At 44.4% G+C, this 25,265-nt stretch overlaps 1 protein-coding gene across 5 annotated transcripts in view; it reads right to left on the reverse strand.

The window, feature by feature from the left end:
- The window catches only part of PRKD3 (protein kinase D3), a 213,384-nt gene that overhangs the window by 30,702 nt on the left and 157,417 nt on the right, over window positions 1-25,265 (reverse strand). For all 5 annotated transcript variants that reach the window (XM_033937717.1, XM_033937718.1, XM_033937720.1 and 2 more), the window contains 3 exons: window positions 24,978-25,050; window positions 1,672-1,778; window positions 460-621 (listed from right to left, as the gene is read on the reverse strand). In XM_033937717.1, coding sequence (XP_033793608.1) covers window positions 460-621; window positions 1,672-1,778; window positions 24,978-25,050 — 342 coding nt within the window. The remainder of the gene's footprint in view (window positions 1-459; window positions 622-1,671; window positions 1,779-24,977; window positions 25,051-25,265) is intronic.

Genomic DNA, 25,265 nt, shown 5'->3' on the forward strand with positions numbered 1-25,265 from the left:
TAGCCATGTGGTAACAGTTACCAAGTGCTAATTTTTACTGCTTAATGCACTGTAGTAAAAAGGTCCCTGTTTATAATAATGTGAAGCAAAGATTGCCATATACAACTTTGGTTTCCTTTTTGGGCAGACTAGATGGACCATTTGGTTCTATCAATTATGTTAAATTGCTGTAATTACTATATTCCATTAAATTTCAATGTTCCTCTTTTTCAATTCTCAATTTGAGTGTATTTCTTAGATATAATTAGGGGGGGGGGTGGTATAATCCTTTTGTCATAGATTATAATTGTAATTGTATTTAAGTGCTTTTATAGAATTATATGATTGTATTTTATTTTGCACTTAATTATGACTTTAAAATGATTAAATAAATTAAAAAAAAACCAAAAAACTAAAAATCTTTCAATGTACCTCTTTGATTTTAAATAATTACTCTAAAGTCAGTTGATGATGGAATACCTGTGTGACCATGAATTTTGTGATGCGCTCTGGCAACCTGCTTTTTTCACTGGACAAAATCATTTCCAGCATATCTCCATGCAGCTTTTCCATTATGACAAAAACCCGCTCTGGAGTTTCAAACATACATTCCAAGTTTACAATTCCAGGGTGGTACAAATTCTACAAGATATTACAAAGCATATGCATGAAAAAAAAGATGCATTTAGTAATTTATGTATGCAATTTTATTGTCACATTGCAAAATCGCTAAGGGCAGATAACGTCATAAGCAATTTAATGGATCATGCTGGTATTTATCTACCATCATTTACTATGTTACTATATAAAAACAATATTTCAGTAACATTTAGGCAAATATCAACAAATCCTAAGAATCAAATTGAACGAATAAACCATTAGAGAGTAAACATAAGGGAGTAATTTTATAAAAATATGCATAAGTAAAAAGGATGCACATACTTTCCCTGTGTAGACCACACTCAATTATTTACCTTGGGGAAAATGTGTGCAAGATAAAGAGGAAGACAGCATGGATAATAGGGCCTTGGTTAATAATCTGTCTATTCCTTCCTTCCTAAAGACATCTTGGGATAAAATATCTACTAAATCCTCCTCAGTGAAGAATCTCTCTCTTCAGAAATGGATATAAAATTGGTATTCTGACATTTCTTTAAAAATAGGAGTGTCTCTCTTCCTGGATGTAGACAGATATTTAAGGATGATTTTTTTTCAGTTTAAGGATTGTGTGGTAATGGTAGAGGGAATTTAGGGGAAAAAGTTTCTATGTAACTGCCTTGTTAGCCATGCTGGGGAAAAGTTCACTTTCTATTATCCTACTCAATTACAAATGCTTTTTTGTGTTGATTAAATATTTTCTTTCCATCTGTGAGGAATAAGGATTTTGCACACTATAAAATGTGATACTACACCTAGAATTACCAGGGATTTTTCTCTCTTGTTTTGGTAGCTTCATGTCTCTTCACTGATAAGAACTTATGTGAGATAATTAAGTTGGGAACTTTCTGTACTTTTCTGTATTATTTTCATTTTTCTTATAATTTGCTATTGTTAATTCTGTGAAAATGCCAACTACAAGAAAGAAATGCAACTTTAGTAAGATGGACAAAAAGTAGCAATATCTAGATAGTCATAGTACAAACATATACCATAACAAGCTGAGCTACGAGTTTCAATAAAGAAAAGTTTTACCTGCAAGATAGCTACTTCATTACGAAGCTGACTTTCTTGTTTTGTTGGGAATCTCATCTTGTCAATGATTTTAATGGCTACATCTCTTTTAGTCTTTCTATGCTTTCCTGTATAAATGCAGTGAAAATTTTATGGTAAATATAACATTATGCAGTTCAATTTTATTTACGTAACATTTCCAGACTGCTGATATACAGAAGTGAATAATCAAAAAAGTATCGTCTTAGTGCAAACTCCACAGCCTACCAGAAAGCTACTGAAAAGAATGCATCTACCGTATATACTTGAATATAAACTGATCCGAATATAAACCGAGGTGACCTCCCCCACCCCAAAAAAGGAGGAAAAAAGGTTGGCTAAAATATAAACTGGGGGTTTATATTCAGGGGAGAGTGTGGTGCAGTCATTAAAGTTATAGCCTTTGAGGTTGTGAGTTCAAACCCACACTGCTCCTTGTGACCTGGGCAAGCCACTTAACCCCCCCCCCCACATTGCCCCAGGTACATTAGATAGATTGTGAGCCCACTGGGACAGGGAAAAATGCTTGAGTACCTGAATAAATCCATGTAAATGACGGAATGGAAAATTAAATAAATAATGCCCTGCCAGGCTCTGCCCCCAGTCCCTTTCCCTCACACCCTCCCCTGCCAGGCTCTGCACCCAACCCCCCTTCCTTCCTGCCTTACCAGGCACTGCACCCAGCCTCGCTCCATCCCCTGCCAGGTGCTACACCCACTTTCACTCCCTGCCTCCCTCCTCTGCCCTGCCAGGCTCTACCCCAGTCCCCCTCCCTTCTTGCACTGTCAGGTACTACACCCAGCCCCCTTTCTCCCCCTCAATGTCTTGAAGGTCTCACCTGGGCCTGCTATAAGCCCTGGTGGCCCAGGGGTGAGCCGGGACAGGAGGGATCCCTCTCACCTCCTCTCCCCGCCTTCATGACTTTAGTGTTGACCAACATTGTATTAATTTTCAAGAAACAAAACGTCAAGTAAAGAACATGACATAACAAAGTACAACATCTCCCCTCACGTCCACACACCTCTCCCATCCCTCCCCAATCACCTCACCCAAAGGATGCATCCCAGCTCCAGCAAGCCTACAGGTGATCTGTGTTCTGATAATCCCCAAACCCGTACTCCACAGCAACACAAAATAACCCAGGAGTTTACACCTCCTCCCAGAACACCCCCTCAGGGTCAGAAGCAAACCCCCCAACCCCTCCCCCTATCTCCAAACTACCACCCCAATCCAAAATAATCCCAACCCAGAAGAGCACATGGTCCCAAAGCTAACTACAGTATTATCTCCCTTGCACCCACCACACCCCCATCCAAAAAACCCACCCCAAGTGTAACCCCCCCCATGCGCAAAACTCACCAGTCGCAGACTACAGCACTCGCAGGGTATTCAAAATGAGACTACGGTCTTTAGGATCTAACTGTTGCAAATATGGGTCCCAAATTTGCAAATATCGCTGACCCCCTTTCCTGGATCCCCTTACATCCCTCGCTTCCCAGCAGGCCAGTTGATGCCAATACCCCTGGGGCTCACTTAGTCCAATATTTCATAATGCATTTCCAAGCCACCAACCCAAGCTTACGACACAGCAATCAACATACCCCCTCCTCCTCCCAGACTTAAAAAAAAAAAATCCTACCTTTAAAGGCCTGGTGCTCCAGCGCTGAACTGGGGCAAGAGTGATCTTTTTACGCTCCTGCCCCGTGCAGAGTCGCTATCTGAAATGGCTGCTCCAAGTTCTCGCAGCAACCTTGTGAGTTCCCATGGTCTTGCAAGATTGCCTTGAGAACTCGTGGAAGCCATTTTAGACATCGGCTCTGCACAAGGAAGGCCTGCAACAGGTGTGGGAGAGGGGTGGGTGGGTGCTGATCTGAATATAAAGAGACCCCCATTTTGGGGCCTTTTTTTGGGGTCCAAATATCTCTGTTTATATTTGAGTATATATGTTATTCTCTACTGGTAATCTTCAACTAGAAACAACACGTTTAAATAACTGAACATACATGTATGCCTCTCCTTTCCCCAGGAATGCTTCCAGAATCCACTGGTGAAAGTATGCATGCCATTTAAACAAAAAACCAACGTATTTGCATTTATCTGTTGACACCATGGGCAGTATTCAAAGCCCTTACTTCTACAAGTAAGATGAGCAGAAAAGGCTTTGTATACAGCATCTATTCAGCATAACATACTGTAGAATTTGTTGCTGACTTCAGAAATCAGGGGCTTTGCTTTTAATTATGTCCTACCATTAGATTGCTTACTACAGAATTTTATTCAACTACTTTGGAAGATTTCCCAGATATGCACTATACAAATTACATTATGAGCATTAAGCTTGCTTGAATCTGGAGAGCATATGTCAAACCCATTGTGGGGGTTCCCCTGAAAGATGGATAGAGGAGATAAAATTAATTGTTTGACTGATAATCCTATCATTAAAACTGACTCTGAAAATTTAGGAGGTAGTTAAGAAGTTATTGTGGAATTAAAATAGGTTTTATTTGACACTACTGATTCATTTGGAGGCCTTCCCCCAGATGGAATTGACTGTCTAAAAAACCACCATGATCTGTTGAAGTTTGACAGTATATCAAATTTTAATAATCATAAACATAAAAGATGGGAGGAGAAAGGGTTAAAGATGGTAGAGGTGCATAAATATGGGCACGTAGATTACAAATTGCCCTTCACACGGACAGTGCCAGATCAATTAAAGGGTCTATAAATGATGTCACATGATTCTGTATAAAGTTCCCTCTGACACCACAGATTTTGATCCCACTAAGCCCCAAACAAATGAAATGCCTATAGAATGTAGTTCATACATCTAACATTGGCAAATATTTTTCTGTATTTCAATGAGGAAATTTATAGCACATCTCTAATAATTAAATCCTCATTATTCCATATATTCAGAACCTCTTTTATATATTTATAGTCTTCTAGAGCAGTGTTTTTCAACCTTTTTTGGGCAAAGGCACACTTGTTTCATGAAAAAAATCACGAGGCACACCACCATAAGAAAATGTTAAAAAATTTAACTCTCTGCCTATATTGACTATATATAAAGTAATTCTCTTGAATAGGAATCAAATAAACACAAAGAAAGTATTTTATAATTACTTTATTATGAAATAAAAATTATAAAATACTTTATTCAGTGCGAAACCTGGGCCTGTTTGGCTGAACACAAAGCTGATATTCTGGCTGGAATCGAAGAAAGACACACACGTAGCTCTTCGTCAACAGCTCTCAGTCTCTCTCTGTATTTGGTTTTTATAGCATACAAAAATAGACAAATATACCCTCCATCCTTTTTATTAAACCACAATAGCAGTTTTTAGCGCAGGGAGCTGCGCTGAATGTCCAGCGCTGCTCTTGACGCTCATAGGCTCCCTGCGCTAAAAACCACTATTGCGGTTTAGTAAAAGGTGACCATATTGTAAAATATAGACAGCAGATATAAATTCAGAACTGTGCATAGTAAGTGAAGGGAAGTTTTCATCTCTGGGAATTTACCCAGTTAACTATTAAGTTATTTGGGCAAATTCCTTTGAAAACTGTGGTAATACTGCCTCCACTTTGCTAAATTTAAAATAAAATCATTTTTCCTACCTTGTCTGGTGATTTCTGGTTGCACTTTCTTCTTCTGACTGTGCATCCAATCTTTCTTCCCTTCTATCAGCCTGTATGCTTTCTCTCCTCCACACCTCATTCCCTCCCCCAACTTTTTCTTCCTCTCTCCCTGACCTTTCTTTCTTTTTTTCTGTTTCTCTTCTTTCCTTCTGTTTCCCTGCCTGCCCCCTTTCTTTCTTTCTCCCTGCCGTTCCCCAAGCCACTGCCACTGCCGCTGCCATCGGGGAACAGGACCCACCAATGGATAACAGGCCCCAAAGCCGACGCCGACGCATGCTCTCCCTGACTTCAATTCTGCAATTGGAGAGGAAGTTCCGCCCAGCCAGGCAGCGATTGGCTGGCCCGAACCAGGCAGCGATTGGCTGGCCCGAACTTCCTCTCCGACTGTAGAATTGACGTCGGGGAGAAGAAGACTTATCGGCTCCATAGATTAGATCGCCAAGACAAAGTGAGTCCTGGGTGATCGACTCACTTTGCCTTGGCGAGCTACTGGCGCCCCTGCCTCGGGCCCCCTGTCAGCTCCGGGCCCGGCGGCCCTGCGGCACACCAGGCAACATCTCGCGGCACACTAGTGTGCCGCGGAACAGCGGTTGAAAAACACTGTTCTAGAGTCTTATATCCTGCAATTTTTCTATTTTCATTTCATTTTTCCATTTTCATCCTACAACATTTACCGTATGTCTATTTTTCATAGCTTAACTCTACATTCATCTATTTCGGGATGTGGCCTCAGCGGCTATTTCTGTACAGAATAAATCTGTTGAAAATACAGAATTTCAAATGTAGCTAGCCTCCTCATTGGCCTTCTCCCCTATCTTTTATTGTGGTGTATTTCTTTATCATTTAAATACTTGATAAATAATTTAATATATAACTTAGCTTAAAGTGCCTGAGATGCTTAAACGGGACTCAGACATAGAACCACGTTTCGCTAGGCTGTTTCAAGGAGATGCTGTCAAAATTACCACTCCTCAATGATCAACTCGCCTTCATCATTGGGAGTCTTGTGGAAAACAGTTTGAAGTCCACTCTGACTGAAACTAAGCCTTTCAAAGGGTCTCTCTGTAGCTGAATGTGTGCTTTCTGGGTGTGTCCCTGTGATTGTTGCGGAAGGATGCTCTGAGCTGGATAGTGTCCAGAACAGCTCCGATGAATTTGTAGTTTCTGAGAAGGTTGATGCTGGGATTTGGGAAAGTTGATTTCGAATCCCAAACTTTGTAGGAACCACGTAGTCTGTTGGGTCGCTACAATAACCCCCTGAGATGTTGAATCTTTGAGCCAGTCGTCTAGGTAGGGAAATACCTGAAGACCATGGTTCCTTAGAGCTGCTGCAACCACTACCAGGCACTTGGTGAACACTCTGGGAGAGGAAGCCTGGCCAAAGGGCAGCACTCTGTATTGATAATGTAGATTCCCCACTCTAAATCTGATATATTGACGGGAGGCCGGATGAATGGGAATATGAGTATAGGCCTCCTTGAGATCCAGAGAGCATAACCAGTCGTTCTGATCTAGAAGGGGATAAAGGGACGCCAGGGACAACATTCACAATTTTTCTTTGACTAAAAATTTGTTGAGGGCCCTGAGATCCAGAATGGGTCGCAGATCGCCCATCTTCTTCGGAACAAGGAAGTAACGGGAGTAAAACTGCCTGTTCTGCTGTTCCAAGGGAACTGGTTGGATGGCATGGAGACAAAGCAGAGCTTGAGCTTCCTGAAGAACGGCGGTCTGGGATGGATTGGAAGGATACTCTCTTGGAGAAAGCTGGTGGAACCTGAGTGAAATGAAGAGAGTATCCTTCCCGTATGATGGATAGCACCCAGAGGTCGGATGTGATTGTCTCCCATCGGTGGTAAAAATGATGGAGACGACCTCCAATAGGGGGAAGATAGGACAGAGACAGAACGGTGGAGGTTATGCTCTGTTTTAAACAGTCAAAAAGGCTGTGTAGACTTAGGTGCAGCAGAAGGTTGAGGTTTTTGTTGCTTCTGATTCTGCTGTTTCATAGAAGGAAGGTGATTGTAAGGAGCTGCTCTCGGAGCAAAACGCCTCTGGCAAATTGGAGGAGAGCGTGCAGGCTTAGCAGGAGCTGGCTTTGGCTCAGGTCTGACAATAGAAGCAAAGGATTTTTCATGCTCAGACAATTTCTTGGTGGCTGCCTTAATAGATTCATCGAAAAGGTCATTGCCTGCACAAGGAATATGAGCCAAACAGTCCTGAAGATTAGGATCCATGTCAATGGTACGAAGCCAAGCGAGGCGGCACACTGCTACAGAACAAGCCGCCGCCCTGGCAGACAACTCAAAGGCATCATAAGAAGACTGGAAGAGATGTAATCTGAGTTGTGATAGAGAAGCTATGACTTCTTGAAATTCAAAGTGCTTTTGAATATCCAAATAACTCAAAAATTTAGGCAAAAGAGTAATGAGGAACTCAAAATAAGTAATAAAATGAAAATTATAATTAAGGACTTTAGAGGACATCATAGCATTTTGTTAGATGCAACGTCCAAATTTGTCCTTAGCTTTCCCTTCCCTTCCAGGAGGAACGGTGGCATAAACCTTGGAAGGATGGGACCTCTTTAAGGATGACTCCACAAGTAGGGATTGGTGAGATAACTGAGTTGTCAAATCCTTTGCAATGAAGAGTTTTATATCTAGAGTCCAATTTGCCTGGAACAGCTGGAATGGTATAAGGGGTTTCTAGGCATCTGGCAAAAGTCTGAGACAAAAGCTTGTGAAGAGGAAGCTTAAGTGACTCTGCCGGAGGTTGAGGAAGATGCATGACTTCGAGATATTCTTTAGAGCAGGGGTGCCCACACTTTTTGGGCTTGCAAGCTACTTTTAAAATGACCAAGTCAAAATGATCTACCAACAATAAAATTAAAAAAAAAACACAAAGCACACTGTACGCATAGAAAATGTTAATCATCATTCCTATTCCAGGGTTTTTCAAAGAGGTCAAAGCAGATGACTCTATGCACTGTCACCTCACTAACAACCATACAAAAACAGACAAATACCCCCTCCCTTTTTACTAAACCACGATAGCAGTTTTTAGCGCAGGGAGCTGCGCTGAATGCCCAGCGCTGCTCTCGACGCTCATAGGCTCCCTGCGCTAAAAACCTCTATTGTGGTTTAGTAAAAGGGGACCATAGTGTAAAATATAGACAGCAGATATAAATTCAGATACATTTTGATCACTAAATTTAAAATAAAATCATTTTTCCTACCTTGTCTGGTGATTTCATGAGTCTCTGGTTGCACTTTCTTCTTCTGACTGTGCATCCAATCTTTCTTCCCTTCTTTTAGCCTGTATGCTTCCTCTCCTCCTGACCTCATTCCCCCCCCCCAACGTTTTCTTCCTCTCTCCCTGCCCTCTCTTTCTTTCTCTCTTCATGCCCCCTTTCTTTTTTTCTGTTTCTCTTCTTTCCTTCTGTCTCCCTCCCTGCCCTCCCCCAAGCCACTGCCGCTGCCATCGGATAACAGGCCCCCAAAGCCACCCACCGCTGGCCAAGCTCTCCCTGCTTCGAGCCCACCAGAATTCCTCTCCTCAACGTCAATTCTGCTGTCGGAGAGGAAGTTCCGTTTTTTTTTTAAATGTTGAGTAGCGGCGGCAGCAGCAGAATTCAGGAGCGGGCCAGTCAGGAGGGGAAAAAAGAAAAGGGAAGAAGGGAACCCGCTCTGTGATCGACTGGGGTCACCTGAGCGAGCGACCTGTCGATCACGATCGACGTATTGGGCACCCCTACTTTTAGAGTATTTGGAACCAGCATCTAATTGAAGATCCAAGTCAACAGCCATCTGACGAAGAAAAGAGGAAAAAGATAGCTGATCCGCCAATGCTTTGCCTCGAGCAGGACTCGAAGCCGTCGAGGCAGCCTGGGTCGAAGATGAAGCTTTGGCAGGAAAAAAGGCATTAAAAGAATATGGAGACTTAGACAAAGCAATTGAAACCGCTGAATCCTCGAGGTGTGGAAGTGGAGACCTCTATCGAGGAGTCGGTGGTCTAGTAGAAGTAGGAGTAGATCGAGGCTTAGTTGAAGAGGGACGTTCTTTAGAAGAATAACTATGTCTGGAAGGATGCCTCGATGAAGGCCTCGATCGTTGGTGAGAACAGTGCTTGGAAGCAGATCTCGAAGATCGAGGAGACTTCGCCTCGGAGACAGAAGCAGCCGATGCCAACAAGGAATGGATAGGGCTGAAGGCTGTGGATTGAAGCTCCAGAGGCTTGGTGGAGGAACCTCGATGCACTCCCAAAGACTCTGCTCCTGGTATAGAGTGTGAGGATTCCTGCCGAGGCACTTGCAAAGATTCTGCTCCTTGCTTCACGTGCTTAGATGCCAGATCAGACACTCGCAGAGACTCTGCTCCCTGCAAAGAGTGTGCAAGCTCAGAGTGAGGCAAAGGAAGAGGCTTGACCTTGCAGGAGTCTGCAGAATGCCCAGGCTGGATTAGACGAAGAAGCTTCAGTCCCATATTAGTGAGGAACTGCATGAATTGCTTCTCTAACATCTGGAATGAAGCCGGCAAGGATGGATCCACGTCTGAAACCAGACAACCTGCTTTGGCTGGAGGTTGCACAGAGGCAGTGGAAATGTGCTTCGACTTGGAAGACTTAGGCACCTTAAGCACCACCGCTGGAACTTTCTGCTGTGCTATCTGACCTGAGGATACAGGGGAAGATACAGCAGGAGTCGTCGAGGAGAGAGCCGCTGCAAATGAAGAAGGTCTGATGAGGCTCAAGGTCGAAGCATTAGAAGCAGGAGGGTTCTCGGTCGAAGGTGAGGTCGAGGCCGCCTTCGAATTCGAGGGAGCGGAGGAAGAATCCATCCCGAAGAGGTTTAAGGGCTCGAGGTTGAAGAGTAGCACAGCGCTCGCACGACTTCGGTTGATGGTCAGGCCCAAGGCACTTGAGGCACCAATAGTGTGAGTCCGTGAGGGAAATTGCATGCTGGAACTGGCTTCACTTCTTGAAGCCCGTTGCTGGCCGGGACATAGGAGGAAAAATAGCCGCCGTAAAATCAAAGCCCTTGGGCTGCGACCGAGCGGCCTACTCCGGCAGCTGAACAGAAGAAATTAATTTTTTTTTTTTTTTTGTATTAAAAGAAATAAAAGAAAATCAGCGATTCGTGAAGAACACAAACCACGGTGTAGAGAAGGCACGAAGTAACAAAGTTAAATGCAGAGAGTCAAAGACGGACTTTTCAGCTCTGCGGAAAACTGAGAACTGAGGAGATGCGCCATGCGCGGTGCGACTGACTCGAAACTTCCGCATCCGGGCTCCGATGACGTCACCCATATGTGAGAGCTGCTTGTCCGGGATAAATACCGTATCTCCGATGACGTCACCCTAAAGGACCTAAAGACGCATTGCAGGGATCAAGGGCACAAATGGACCAGGTAAGCGGCACCAACACAGAACAACAGAAAACAGAGGGACAAAGTCATTATGAAAAAGAGCCCAGGACTGAGTGGGAATTAGGAGAGCAGGAGGCGCAGGGGAAGCAGGCAGGGGACGTCACACACACACAACAGGAGGAGGACGAAGCTCAGGGGCTGGCAAACCATGAGGGAAACTGCAGGAATACCAAAGCACAAGGGAAACAAAGAGAGAGGACAAAAAACTGGGTCTTAAACTGCCTATACACAAATGCTAGGAGCCTGAGGGCCAAAATGGGAGAACTGGAAATCACAGCCAGCAATAAGGACCTAGACATAATTGGAGTCACAGAAACGTGGTGGACTGAGGACAATCAATGGGATGTGGCCATACCAGGGTACAAACTATACAGGAGAGACAGGACACATAAAAAGGGTGGAGGAATAGCGCTGTACATAAAAGACTCCATACCATCAGCCAGGACGGAAACAACAGTACGGGCAGATGGCCTGGAATCACTATGGGTTAAGCTACAGGGAGGAGCAGGAGCAGACATTAAACTGGGTCTGAACTACCGCCCACCTGGACAACCGGAAGAAATCGACCAGGAGATGGAGGCTGAACTGAAACAGGTATGCAAAAGCGGAAATGTGGTGGTGATGGGGGACTTCAACCATCCTGGGATAGACTGGAGTATTGGGCACTCAAACTGCGCAAGAGAGACAAAATTCATAGAAGTCACGAGGGACTGTTTCATGGAGCAGCTGGTCACGGAACCAACACGGGGCGATGCCACTCTTGACCTAATCTTCAACGGACTAGGGGGGCCAGCAAAGGAGGTGGCGGTATTACCCCCACTAGGTAACAGCGATCACAACATGATCCAGTGCAAGCTTGAAATTGGATCAACAAAGGGGAAAAGAACCACAACGACGGCACTCAACTTCAAAAAAGGAAATTATGATGCCATGAGAAAAATGGTGGGAAAGAAGCTCAAAGGCAACATAGGGAAAACGGAATCCGTAGAAAAAGCCTGGACCTTACTCAAGGAGACTGTGCACGAAGCACAAAGCATATGCATCCCCAAGTTCAGAAAAGGGTGCAAAAAAAATAGAACAAAAAACCCAGTGTGGATAACAAGTGCAGTGAAGAAGGCGATAAGCGACAAGAAAGCATCGTTCAGAAAATGGAAAAAGGACCAAACAGAGGAGAACCAAAAAGGGCACAAAGAACGCCAGAAAGAGTGTCAACGAGTGGTTAGAAAAGCAAAAAGAGAATACGAAGAGAGACTAGCAAAGGAAGCAACAAACTCCAAGTCGTTCTTCAGATACGTCAAGGGGAAGCAACCGGCGAGAGAAGAAGTGGGACCATTGGACGATGGGGGCCGAAAGGGAGTTGTAAAAGAAGAGAAAGAGATAGCTGACAGGTTAAATGAGTTCTTCACGTCAGTCTTCACGATCGAGAATATAACCAACATTCTGGAACCCGAGGAGATCGTAATAGGAGACCAAGACGATAAGCTGGTCAACTTAGAGGTAAGCCAAGAGGATGTACTCAAGCAGATTGACAGACTAAAGAGCGACAAATCGCCGGGTCCGGATGGCATTCACCCAAGGGTACTCAAGGAACTAAAAGACGTAATAGCGGAGCCACTTCGACAAATATGCAATCTATCCTTAAAAACCGGAGAGATCCCGGAGGATTGGAAAATAGCAAATGTCACGCCCATCTTCAAGAAGGGCGCAAGGGGGGACCCGGGAAACTACAAGCCGGTGAGCCTGACTTCAGTTCCGGGAAAGATGATGGAGGCACTGATTAAAGACGGCATCTGTGAGCACATCGAAAAAAATGGGCAGCTAAAACCAAGTCAACATGGCTTCTGTAAGGGTAGGTCATGCCTCACAAACTTATTGTATTTCTTTGAGGGAGTGAACAGCCAGGTGGATAAAGGGGAATCTATAGACATCATTTACCTTGACTTCCAAAAAGCCTTCGACAAGGTGCCACACGAGAGACTGCTTAAAAAGATATGGAACCACGGGGTACAAGGGGAGGTCCACCGATGGAACAAAAACTGGCTGGCAAACAGGAAGCAGAGGGTTGGCGTAAAGGGCCACTACTCAGACTGGAAAGGGGTCACGAACGGAGTTCCGCAGGGGTCGGTGCTGGGACCGCTCTTGTTCAATATCTACATAAATGACCTAGAGGCGGGAACAAAGTGTGAAGTCATTAAATTTGCAGATGACACCAAACTATACAGCAGGGCTCAAACCAAGGAAGACTGCGAGGAGCTCCAAAAAGATCTAACGCAGCTGGAAAAGTGGGCCGAAAAATGGCAGATGAGCTTCAACGTGGGAAAATGCAAGGTCATGCACGTGGGGAAAAAGAACCAGATGTTCACATACAAAATGGGGGGAACACCACTAGGGGTTAGTAACCTGGAGAGAGACCTGGGAGTGATGGTAGACGCAACACTGAAGGCATCGGCGCAATGCGCCACAGCCTCTAGGAAAGCAAACAGAATGCTGGGTATCATTAAGAGGGGTATTACGACCAGGACGAAGGAAGTTATCATGCCGCTGTATCGTGCAATGGTACGGCCGCATCTGGAGTACTGTGTCCAGTACTGGTCGCCATACCTCAAGAAGGACATGGCGGTACTTGAGGGAGTACAAAGAAGAGCAACCAAACTGATAAAGGGAATGGAAAATCTCCCATATACCGACAGATTGAAGCAGTTGGGACTTTTCTCCCTGGAGAAGCGAAGACTTAGAGGAGACATGATAGAAACCTTCAAGATCCTGAAAGGCATAGAAAAAGTAGACAGAGACAGATTTTTCAAATTAAGGGGCACCACAAGTACAAGGGGGCATTGGGGGAAATTGAAAGGGGACAGGTTTAGAACAAACGCTAGGAAGTACTTTTTCACTCAGAGGGTGGTAGATACATGGAATGCGCTTCCAGAGGCTGTTGTGGACAAGAAAACACTAAATGGATTCAAAGAAGGTTTGGATAGATTCCTAGAAGAAAAAGGGATTGGGGGTACAGATAGGTATAGACCATTGCTCAGGCAATGGGCCTGATGGGCCGCCGCGGGAGCGGACCGCTGAGCAGGATGGACCTATGGTCTGCCTCAGCGGAGGCAACTTCTTATGTTCTTATATGTGAGAGCTGCTTGTCCTGGGATAAATACCGTATCAGCGGCTTTTGATGTCATTAACCATATTTTGATTCAATTGTTAGCTAATATTGGTCTTACTGGAAAGGTATTAAACTGTTTTAAAGGATTTTTGATGTTAAGATCATATCGAGTCTATAATGAGGGCAAGTTTTCATCTATCAGGACCTCTGTTTGTGGGGTATTTCAGGGCTCTACATTGTCCCCTATTTTGTTTAACATTTATACGACTACTTTGCAATCTTTGAAACTATTTCCAATCAAAACAATTTATAATTATGCAGATATTTTTATTTTGTTGGAAGTTGATCCTTCTCTGAATAGTTTGAAATCAGACATTAATTCCTGCATCTTAAGAATCCAAGATTGGGCATTTTCAGTGTGCATGAAATTAACTACCAAGACAAAATTATTATGGTTTGTGCCAAAAATTGAGCAGTTGCCTAGCTCAATTTTGTTAGCCTCTGGTGACTCACTGAAAATTGATTTTTCATCTAGAATTCTGGGTTTTATTCTGGATTATTCACTCTCATTATCTAATCAAATTAATCATGTTACTAAAAATGCTTTTTCAGTTTAAAGATGCTTAGATCTGTCATCTTTTTTCAGCAACATTTTGCAGTTTTGGTTCAGGCCATTATTTTATCTCAGTTAGACTATGAGAACTCGATTTATACTTGTTTAAGTAAATGTAATTTGAGGAGGCTACAACTTATCCAGAATATGGCAGCTAAACTGATATACAGTAAACATAAAAATGATCATGTCACACCTTTACTGAGATCCCTTCACTGGCTTTCTGTTTACTGGAGGATCCAATTTAAATGTGCAACTGTAATTTTCAAAATCCTATATCCTCCTTTTGTTCCCGTCTCATTTAATTCACAAGAAATCTCTAATTCTAAGAGCTCTCAGAAATATAAACTTGGCTTTCCCACTGATAAAGGAATAAAAACTATGGCCAATTTTTGTCAATCATTTTCTTTATTATTCGTAAAAGTTTGGAATGACCTTCCTTCTATAATTAAGAGTTCTCTCTCATCTACCCACTTTTCGTAAAGTATTTCAGAAATTTACTAATGATCCTTCTTTTTCAAATAATCAGTCATAAAAGATAAAATGCTCTTCCTAAAAAACGGAATATTAACTTTAAGTTGGAAAAAATAACAAGAAAACAGAATTTAAGACAGATCTAGTCTTAGGTCTGCTGAATTATTGCAACTCCCTATATCTTCCTTGTCCAGCCACTATGATAAAACAACTCCAGATCATACAAAACACCGCCCTCAGATTGATCTACTCACTCAAAAAATATGATCACATAACAACTGCCTTCTTAGACTCTCACTGGCTACCCATACAAGCACGAATCCAATTCAAATTCTACTGCCTGATATTCAAAGCATTACACGGCTCTTCCCCCTCCTATCTAAATAACCGCTTAAACCAAATCTCCACCTCAAGACACAGAAGAACCTCGAACCCTTTCGCCTTCCCCCCACTCAAAGGCACACAACGCAAGAAAATGTTTGACAACCTTCTAGCAACACAAGCAGCAAAAATCAACCATTCCATCTCCAATCTTATGACAATATCAGACAACTTCAAAACATTCAGAAAAGAAATCAAAACCCTGCTTTTCAAAAAATTCATCCAAATATCTTAACCCCTCCTCTTTTACCTCCAGAAGATTCACCTACCTTCAGATAACCTTCCCCCAAATTACCCACCTTAACACCTTCCAATTAAACAAATACCATAAATAGATTGTAACCTACCCTCTCTAACTGAATTCCATATGTATTTTTCATACAGTTCTTCACTGTCAGTTTAATTTCCATCCTATAAATTCACATAGAATTTTTCTTTTTTCAACCATCTTTATTTTCTCTTCTTTATTAATTTCCAGGTACTTTAGTTAGATTGTGAGCCTTCGGGACAGTAAGGGAATTTTTTAAGTACCTTCTTACTTCTCATTTATAATCTTAATGTATATTTTCTTCAAACTGCTTAGAACCTAACGGATGTAGCGGTATATAAGAAATAAATTACATTACATTACATTACATCAATTTTCCTAAACTACATACAGTTTCTGCGTTAGATATGTTCAAATGATATCTTCTGGAGGTTCTGAAAGTCAAAACTCTTTTCCACCCATTTCAAAAATCTATTATATTTCCTTGGGAAAGAAGAAGACTCTGGAAGACCAGCAAGAACCACAATTAGATTTAATGGGCTTAATGACAAATATTCTTGAAACATCAGTGTCAGAACAAATTAGTGTGGCTACACTCTTTGTTCAGTTAGCACTTGATTCAGATTAGAGAGCTGCACAGGAACGGGGATGACGGGAATCCCGCGGGACCTGCGGGGATCCCGCGGGTTCCCCCTTCGGGTCGCGGGGATCCCTTGGGGATGCCCCCTAGGGTCGCAGGGATCCCTTGGGGACGCCTCCGAGGGTCGCGGGGTTCCTGCAGGGTTGGATGCGAGGCTCCTGCCGCAGCACACAGCCAATCGGAATGGAAGTCTTTCACGATGTCAGCGCTGACATCGGGAAGACTTCCGTTCCGATCGGTTGTGTGCTGCGATCGGAAGTGGCATACCAAGGGGAGGCGGGGAGGGCGGTCTGCCCCGGGTGCAGCCATAGGCGGGGGGGGGGGTTGTGCACAGCCGGCCAGGTCCCCTTACCTTTGTGGCGCTTCCTCCGAACGACCGACAACAGGCCCGGTCCGACAAACCTCCCTGCCCTGTAGCCGCGAATCTAAATTACTTTCTTACAGCAGCTTCAATACTCCAGTTGCTGTAAGAAGGTAATTTAGATTCACGGCTACAGGGCAGGGAGATTTGTCGGACCGGGCCTGTTCTGTTGTCAGTCGGGCGGGGAAGCGTCACAAAGGTAAGGGGCAGGGAGGGAAAAAGGGAGGAAAGGTGGAGAGGAAAAGACGCTTAAGGTAAAACTGAGGGGTGAAAAGGACGCTGAAAGCACTGGGGAAGACAAAGGGGTGGAGAAGGATGCTGAAAGGACATGGAGAAGACGGGGGGGATAAGGACGCTGAAAGGACATGAGGAAGACGGAGGGGGAGAAGGACGCTGAAAGGAAATGGGGAAGAGAGAGTGGGGAGAAGACGCTGGCAGGGAAGAAGACAGAGATGACAGACTATGGGGGGAGCGGAGGGAAGAAGATGGGTGCCAGACCAATTTGGAAGGAGGGAGAAAGGGAGAGGCACAGTAACAGAGCAAATGGAAGACACAGAGAGAAGAGAGATAGTGGATGGAAGGAATTCAATGAGAACATGAGGAAAGCAGAAACCAGGCAACAAAGGTAGGAAAAGAATTCTATTTCTTTTTTTTTTTGTTTGTTTCAGGATAAAGTAGTATATTAGTTGTGTTGATAAAAATTTATAAACATTAGAGGCTCTGGTAGAAACCCGTTTACAAAGTATGTATTCTTCCCAATTAATATTTCCAATTAATAAAGTCTTTTTGCTTATTTTTAAATGGGTTTCTACCAGAGCCTTTAATTCAGTAGCATAATTAAATGAAATAACTATTTCTGTAGTTTATAGGGACGGGTGGGGACGGAGGGGATTCCTTGTGGGGATGGGTGGGGACGGAGGGGATTCCTCGTGGGGATGGGTGGGACTTTGGCGGGGACGGGTGGGATTTCTGTCCCCACACAACTCGCTAATTCAGATAGAGTAGTTATTAAAAATGTTTTTTAAATATAAAGATGTCACATTTCTAAATCAAAAAATTAGAATGTATCCAAACGTCTCTAGAATAACACACAAAAAATGAGGAAACAATTTTTGCTTTTGAGACCCCAGGTTCTAAAACTGGGAGCTACTTTTGTATTAAGATTCCCAAGTAAATGTTTGGTTAATTTTAAAGGAATTAGGTACATTTTCTTTGATTCCACACAGTTATCTAGATTTATGGAGTGGTGATAGCGAGCACCCCTACCAGTAGCCATATATAATGCTCGTAATTAAGAATTTTTGGGTCCACTTCAGGCTGTCTTTTTTTTTTCCCTTTGATTTCTTTATTATGATGAAGTAAATAATATCCGACTTTTTCTAAACTCCTTCTCCAAGGATTGTGGAATAATATACAGTAGAAACATATTATATTTTCCTTCATACTTATTAGGAATTTATTTCCAGTTGATACTGTTATTTCCAATATGATTTATGATATCATAAAAAATTGAAATTCAATAAAGAATAAATTATTTTATAAAAGGATAAAATTCTGGCCTAAAAGATATATCGTATTTTTTGCTCCATAAGACACACTTTTTCTTACCTTTGTTGTCTGGTGATTTCATGAGTCTCTGGTTGCACTTCCTTCTGACTGTGCATCCAATATTTTTCTTTCTTTCTGCCTCCTGCACACTTCCTCTCCTCAGGAACTCATTCCCTTCCCCAACCAACATCTCTCTCTGTCCTTCCATGCATCCAACTTTTCTTCTTCTCTCCTCCACTTCTATTGGAAACTTTCCCTATCTCTCTCACTGTCCACCTGTCTTGAGAGATCCAGGCATCTCTCCCACCCCCTCTACTGCTACATCCAACATTTCTCCCTCTCTCAGCCCCTGGATCATGTGAAGTATTTTTCACCACTGCCCACCAGCCCCATGCCCATTTCTCCTTCTATCACCCCTCTCCAGCACAATGCCACATCTCTCCAACATTCTTTCCTCTTGCAACCCCTTTAATCTGTCCCTCTGTTCTTTCTCCACCACCATATCCAACATTTCTCCCTCTCATCCTTCTATTCCCCATGCATCTCTACCTCACTCCTCTCTCTCTCTCTATGCCCAATTTCCCTCTTTCTTCCTTTCCCCGTGTGCACCATCTCTTTCCCTCTCACTCACACTCATGCCCAACAATTCTCCCTTTCTATTCCCTCCCATATCCCAAATTAGTGCCCCCTCCCTGCCTTCCAGTCTTAGTCCCAAAATCATGCGCCTTCCATGTCCCAAAGCACTCTTTCGTCCCCCTTTCTCCCTTTGTCCCAGATCATGTCCCCTCTCTCCCTTACTTGCTTGAGCCACACTCGCTGCTTCTGTCTTTAGTGGCACTCGTTGCAGGAACATGCAGGCAGCGATTCGCACGCTACACGTGGCTGACCCACAAGTCTTCCCTCTGACGTCAACTCTGATGTTAGAGAGGTTTCCAAGTCAGCTATGTGAAACATAGAAATAGACGGCAGATAAGGGCCACGACCCATCTAGTCTGCCCACCCCAATGACCTTCCCCTACCTTTCTCTTTGAATAGATCCCACGTGTCTATCCCATTTGGCCTTAAAATCAGGCACGCTGCTGGCCTCAATAACCTGAAGTGGAAGACTATTCCAGCGATCAACCACCCTTTCAGTGAAAAAGAATTTCCTGGTGTCCCCGTGCAGTTTCCCGCCCCTGCTTTTCCACGGATGCCCCCTTGTTGCCGCGGGACCCTTGAAAAAGAAGATATCTTCTTCCACCTCGATGCGGCCCGTGAGATACTTGAATGTCTCGATCATGTCACCCCTCTCTCTGCGTTCCTCGAGTGAGTACAGCTGCAACTTATCCAGCCGTTCCTCATACGGGAGATCCTTGAGTCCCGAGACCATCTGGGTGGCCATTCTCTGGACCGACTCCAGTCTCAGAACATCCTTACGGTATTGCGGCCTCCAGAATTGCACACAGTATTCCAGGTGGGCCCTCACCATGGATCTATACAATGGCATAATGACTTCAGGCTTACGGCTGACGAAACTCCTGCGTATGCAACTTATGATTTGCCTTGCCTTGGATGAAGCTTGCTCCACTTGATTGCCAGTCTTCATGTTCTCACTGACAATCACCCCTAAGTCTCGTTCTGCTTCAGTTCTTGTTAGGATCTCGCCATTAAGGGTGTAAGTCTTGCATGGATTTTGGCTGCCCAGGTGCAGACTTTGCATTTTTTGGCATTGAAGCTGAGTTACCAGGACCTAGACCAGCGCTCCAGTAGGAGTAGGTCGTGCATCATGTTGTCGGACATTGAATTTATGTCTGTTGTGCTTTTGCCCACTACATTGCTTATTTTGGCGTCATTGGCGAATAATGTTATTTTACCTCGCAGCCCTTCTGCCTCTTATAAAGATGTTGAATAGGATCGGGCCCAGGACTGAGCCCTGCGGCACTCCACTGATTACCTCTGTCATTTCGGAGGGGGTGCCGTTCACCACTACCCTCTGAAGCCTACCTCCAAGCCAGTTCCCAACCCATTTCGTCAATGTGTCGCCCAATCCTATAGAACTCATCTTGCTCAGCAACCTGCGGTGTGGTACGCTATCGAATGCTTTACGAAGTCCAGGTATACGATGTCCAGGGACTCCCCAACATCCAGCTTCCTCGTCACCCAGTCAAAGAAGCTGATCAGGTTGGATTGGCAGGATCTCCCCTTAGTAAATCCATGTTGACGGGGATCCCGTAGATTCTCCTCGTTCAGGATCGTATCCAATTGGCGTTTGATTAGTTTCCATTAGTTTGCACACTATTGATGTGAGACTCACCGGTCTGTAGTTTGCTGTCTCCATCTTGGAACCTTTCTTGTGGAGTGGAATGACGTTAGCCATCTTCCAGTCCAACGGGACGTTACCCGTACTAAGGGAGAGATTGAAGAGCACGGATAGCGGTTCCACCAAGACATCACACAACTCCCTGAGCACCCTGGGGTGTAGGTTGTCAGGCCCCATTGCCTTGTTAACCTTAAGCTTTGACAGCTCGCAGTAGACACCGCTGGGTGTAAACTCGAAATTACTAAACGGGTCATCTGTGTCAACCCTTGTCTGTAGCTGAGGGCCGAGTCCTGGCGCCTCATGGATGAAGACTGAGCAGAAGTATTCATTTAACCCTTTCAGGACCTTAAGGATCGTAGGCCAATTTTTGTGGTTTTGATGACATTTTTATGGTAAAAAGGGCTTGCAGATGCCAAAAAATTGATTTTTTTTGTGAAATATCATTATTTTTATTTAAAAAAATCACACTTCTGGCTTATGGACAGTGTGGCAAGTGAATCTTCTCGTCAATCTAGCAACGACGCTAATGAATGAATGTCGGAACCAGTTTGTTTACATAAAGGCAGTATCATATGGAATCCGTACATATCAAATTTAGAATTGTAGACTATCCCAATCAAAATTTATAGGATTTTAAAGTTATGGGACAAATATGTCCCTTGGTCCTGATAGGGCTACCAGTTGGGCTTTTTCCAAGTCCACTTCTACATAGTCTCCGTCTGGTTTCCTAAGACGTACTATCCCGCCCGAGTTATTATTTCTGTCACTGATATACCTGAAGAAGGAATTATCTCCTTTCTGGATGTTCTTCACTAGAGACTCCTCCATGCGGAATTTGGCCTCCCTAACTGCTATTTTGATGGCTTTTGACTTGGCCAGATAGACTTCCCTAGAGTCCTGTTTCCCTGATTGTTTGTAAGAGATGAATGCTTTTTTCTTCTCCCTGATGAGGTCCGAAATCTCCGCAGAGAACCACTGTGGCTTATTGTTCCTTCGCCGTTTACTTACTGATTTAACATAGCGATTTGTTGCTTCTTGTATGGTGGCTTTCAAAGTTGACCACGTTTCTTCCACGTTATCGGTTTCTGCTTGGCTTTGTAGCACCTGGTGAACGAAGTCTCCCATTTCTTTGAAGTTTGTGTCCTTGAATTTGAGGACCTTGGTCAGTGTGGTAGATTTAGTGAAACCTTTCCTGAGATTGAACCATACCATGTTGTGGTCACTGGAGGCCAATGTGTTGCCCACCGAGACCTCTGTGACACTTTCTCCATTGGTAAGTATCAGGTCCAGTATTGCCTGATCCCTTGTTGGTTCCAACACCAGTTGCCTGAGTCTTGCTCCCTTCATAGAGTTTAATAGCCTCCTGCTGCTGCCGGAAACAGAGGAAAGCGTGTCCCAATCCACATCAGGCATGTTGAAGTCACCTAACAATACTGTGTCCCCACGCAAGGTGATATTCTCTATATCTCTGATTAATTCCATATCTAGGTCATCCTGTTGTCTTGGGGGGTCTGTATATTACGCCAAGATACAGGCATTTGTCCTTCCCTCTGGCCAAATTTATCCAAAGGGATTCCCCAGTGTAGTGGACATCTGTGATTCTGGTGACCTTAATATCATCTTTAGTATATAATGCTACACCTCCTCCCATTTTGCCCTCCCTGTCCCGGCAAAGCAAGTTGTAACCCGGTATGACCATGTCCCACCCGTGGGAATCCGTGAGCCAGGTCTCAGATATCGCCACTACATCCAGGTCGGCAATCCTCATTTCTGTTTCTAATTCCAGGATCTTGTTTCCCAGACTGTGGGCGTTTACGTACATAGCTCTCCATGTTGTATGTGAACCATTGCCTGTGCATCCCTGTAACGAGTGCCGCTGAAGGCAGAAGGAGTTAATTGGGACCCCCCTCCCCTCTGACATCAGCTCCGACATCAGAGGGAAGCCCTCTGTGTCGGCTTCGGTGGAGGGGGGAAGGAAGGAAGGAGGGATCCCTGGCAACGGCTTCAACGGAGGGTGGAGGACAGGATGAAGGGAGCCCCGTGGCAGCTTCAACAGGTGGACAAGCAATATCCTTAGCAGTGGCCAGTCCGTGTACCCCCAACAAGTGGCTTACATACCCCTAAGGGTACGTGTACTGCGTGTTGAGAAACACAGATTTAGATGAAAAGGGTTAATATCAGTCCAGGCTTATAAAGAATTTAATGTTGGAGGTCCATCTAAGTTGAGCAGTACAAAATCACAAAAAACTTACTATAACCACCACTTTGCTATTACTCCCATCCTCACCCAATCACACATTATCACAAAAGTCTCAATCCCCTCCCCCCTCTCAGCATGTGACATAATTTATTGATGACCTCCAGTGTGATATATTTACCCACCACCTCTGTATAATCCTTTTGCAGATCAACAGCTTCAGGAGATTTGTTTACTGGCTGTCAGTAAAACTCCTCTTGAAAACTGGCCCAAGTATTTTAAATTTAGTTTATTTTTCTTTAATTCTTTCACCATAAAACTTAAAGGTACACGTAAGGATGTACTGTGGTTTTCTTATTCTCCTCCCTTCTAAGTTCCCCTTTACTCCCCCCCCCCCACTCCCGTCTAAGTCCCTTTTTGGCCTAAGGCCTTAAACGTGGAAAGCAGAAGCAGGGAAAGTATCCATAACCAAAACAAACATCCATGTTTTGATTATGGCCTGCTTCTACCTTCAGCTGTTTAAACGCCCAGCCAACCACTACGTCTACAAGTACACCCAAACGACGTCTACACTTATACTCCATAATGAACCAAAAAAACGCATAAGCCCAAAACGTCCAACACAAGGGCTTTTAGGCGAAGGAGGAGCCAGTCCTTCGCCTAAAAGCTGGATTCTGTAACCGGTGTCTGTCAAAAACAACACCGGTTACAGAATCCCCCCCCCAACCCCCCCCCCCACACACAACATCGGGGCAGGAGGGAACCCAAGCCCCCCTGCCCCGGGCACCCGCGGCACCCCCCGATGACATCGGGGCAAGAGGGAGCCCAAGCCCTCTTGCCCTGGCGATCGTGCCCCCCCTCCCCGCCGAGTACATTCGGGCCAGGAGGGAGCCCAAACCCTCCTTGATCCGGCGACACCCCCCCTCCGACTATCTGGCCAGGAGGGAGCCCAAGCCCTCCTGGCCCCGGTGACCCCCCCCCCCCGCCGAGTACGAGCTGGCCAGGAGGGAGCCCAAGTCCTCCTGGTCCCGGCGACCCCCCACCCCCCTACTACAATACGGGCAGGAGGGATCCCAGGCCCTCCTGCCCTCGGCACAGCCCCCCCCCCCCACCCGACCCCCCCCCCACCCCCACCTCCCTTCCCCGTACCTGAAATCGTTGGCCGGACAGACGGGTGCCAAACCCGCCTGCCCGTCTGGCAGGTCAGCTGGCTCCAGAATGGAGCGAGTAGGCTAATTAGCCCAAATGTTTTCCCTAAACAACAAACAAAAGGGAAAAGGCAGGAACTACCAGTCCCAGCATACCCCAGGGTTGGAGCAAGGCAAACCAGGGCTGGAATGGGAAACCCAATCAGCTCAGATGCAAGGAGTTGTAATCAGCCCAAAACAACCCTGAGAGTGGATAGCCTGAGCTAGGGAATTGAAAAGGGAGTGGTTAATAGGAAGCAGGGGTCTCACCAAGGGAAGCTCATCCTAACTCCCAACTATAGACTGAATGGTTCTGAAGGAAGTCTACTCCAGCACAGGGCTGGAAAGCAGCAAGCAGTCACCTCACCCAAGGCTCAGGCAGTCCTATAATTTTGATCCTACTTTTTGTTATGAGGATGTTTTAATGGAGCCTGGAGTTGTGGAAGCCCCAGAACCTTGCAGCATGGAGTTTGCAGAGTGTGGGGGAGGAGTTGACCTAGAAGGCATGGAGGTCAGCTAAATGCGGCCATTGCTGGAACAGAGCTTGCTGAAGCAAGAAATAAAGTTTTGATGGTTTTCTCTGCTGAAATTGTTTATTAGAGCTGATTAAGACCCAGCTATTGTTTGGTTTTGAACTGTGTTTTTTTCTTCTGTTTTGAAATCTCTGGCTTGGGGAAGAGTTTTTCCTTTTTCATGTTTCCCCCCCAATGCTAATTGGACACTGGAGCACGTCAGCCGAGTTACAAGCCTTTCATGTTTTGTTTTCCATTGCCCATGATTTACCTGGTTTTCATATTTTGGGACAAAGCCAGAAGCAGCAGAAAGAATGAATATATTAAATTCTGTATGATATATTTTGTGCACCATTAGTGAAAGTTTATGAAACTGTAATAAATGCTGAACTGTGTAAACCAATAAAGCACATTTTCTTTTTCTACCTTAAACACCTGTGCGTTTGCTGCCTTTACTCCACTCCACCTATTCCAGGCCTTGCCTTACCCCTTGGCCGAGGCCCATATGCTCCAGGTTAGGCCCCCAGCTAGGGCCACACCCGGTCACAGTATATAGTATATAAACAAACATACCCAATCTAATAACCTAGTAAATTGCAAAAGCTATTGCAATATTTGCACCCAGTTTCAAACAATTTAAGCTTACCTCCATATACAACGCCAAACTGGCCAGAACCCAGCACCTCGTCAGCAAAAATCTGGTAGATTGAGCCGATATCCTATCACATGAGAAATATATCACTAAATATTAGTCACCAATGTACTCCATTATTCAAACATTCTAATGGAATGAGAAAATAGTCAGATTTAGAAGTATATTAAAAATGTCATCATTCCTCTTTGGTTTTAATTAATAAAGAGGAGTCATGCGACACGTCAGTATTTTCTTAGAGTTAATTTCTGTTTCTCAGTAGAGTCTAAATCTATGTTAATT

The sequence above is a fragment of the Geotrypetes seraphini genome, chromosome 3 (assembly GCF_902459505.1).
Source record: "Geotrypetes seraphini chromosome 3, aGeoSer1.1, whole genome shotgun sequence".
Lineage (NCBI taxonomy): Eukaryota > Metazoa > Chordata > Amphibia > Gymnophiona > Dermophiidae > Geotrypetes > Geotrypetes seraphini.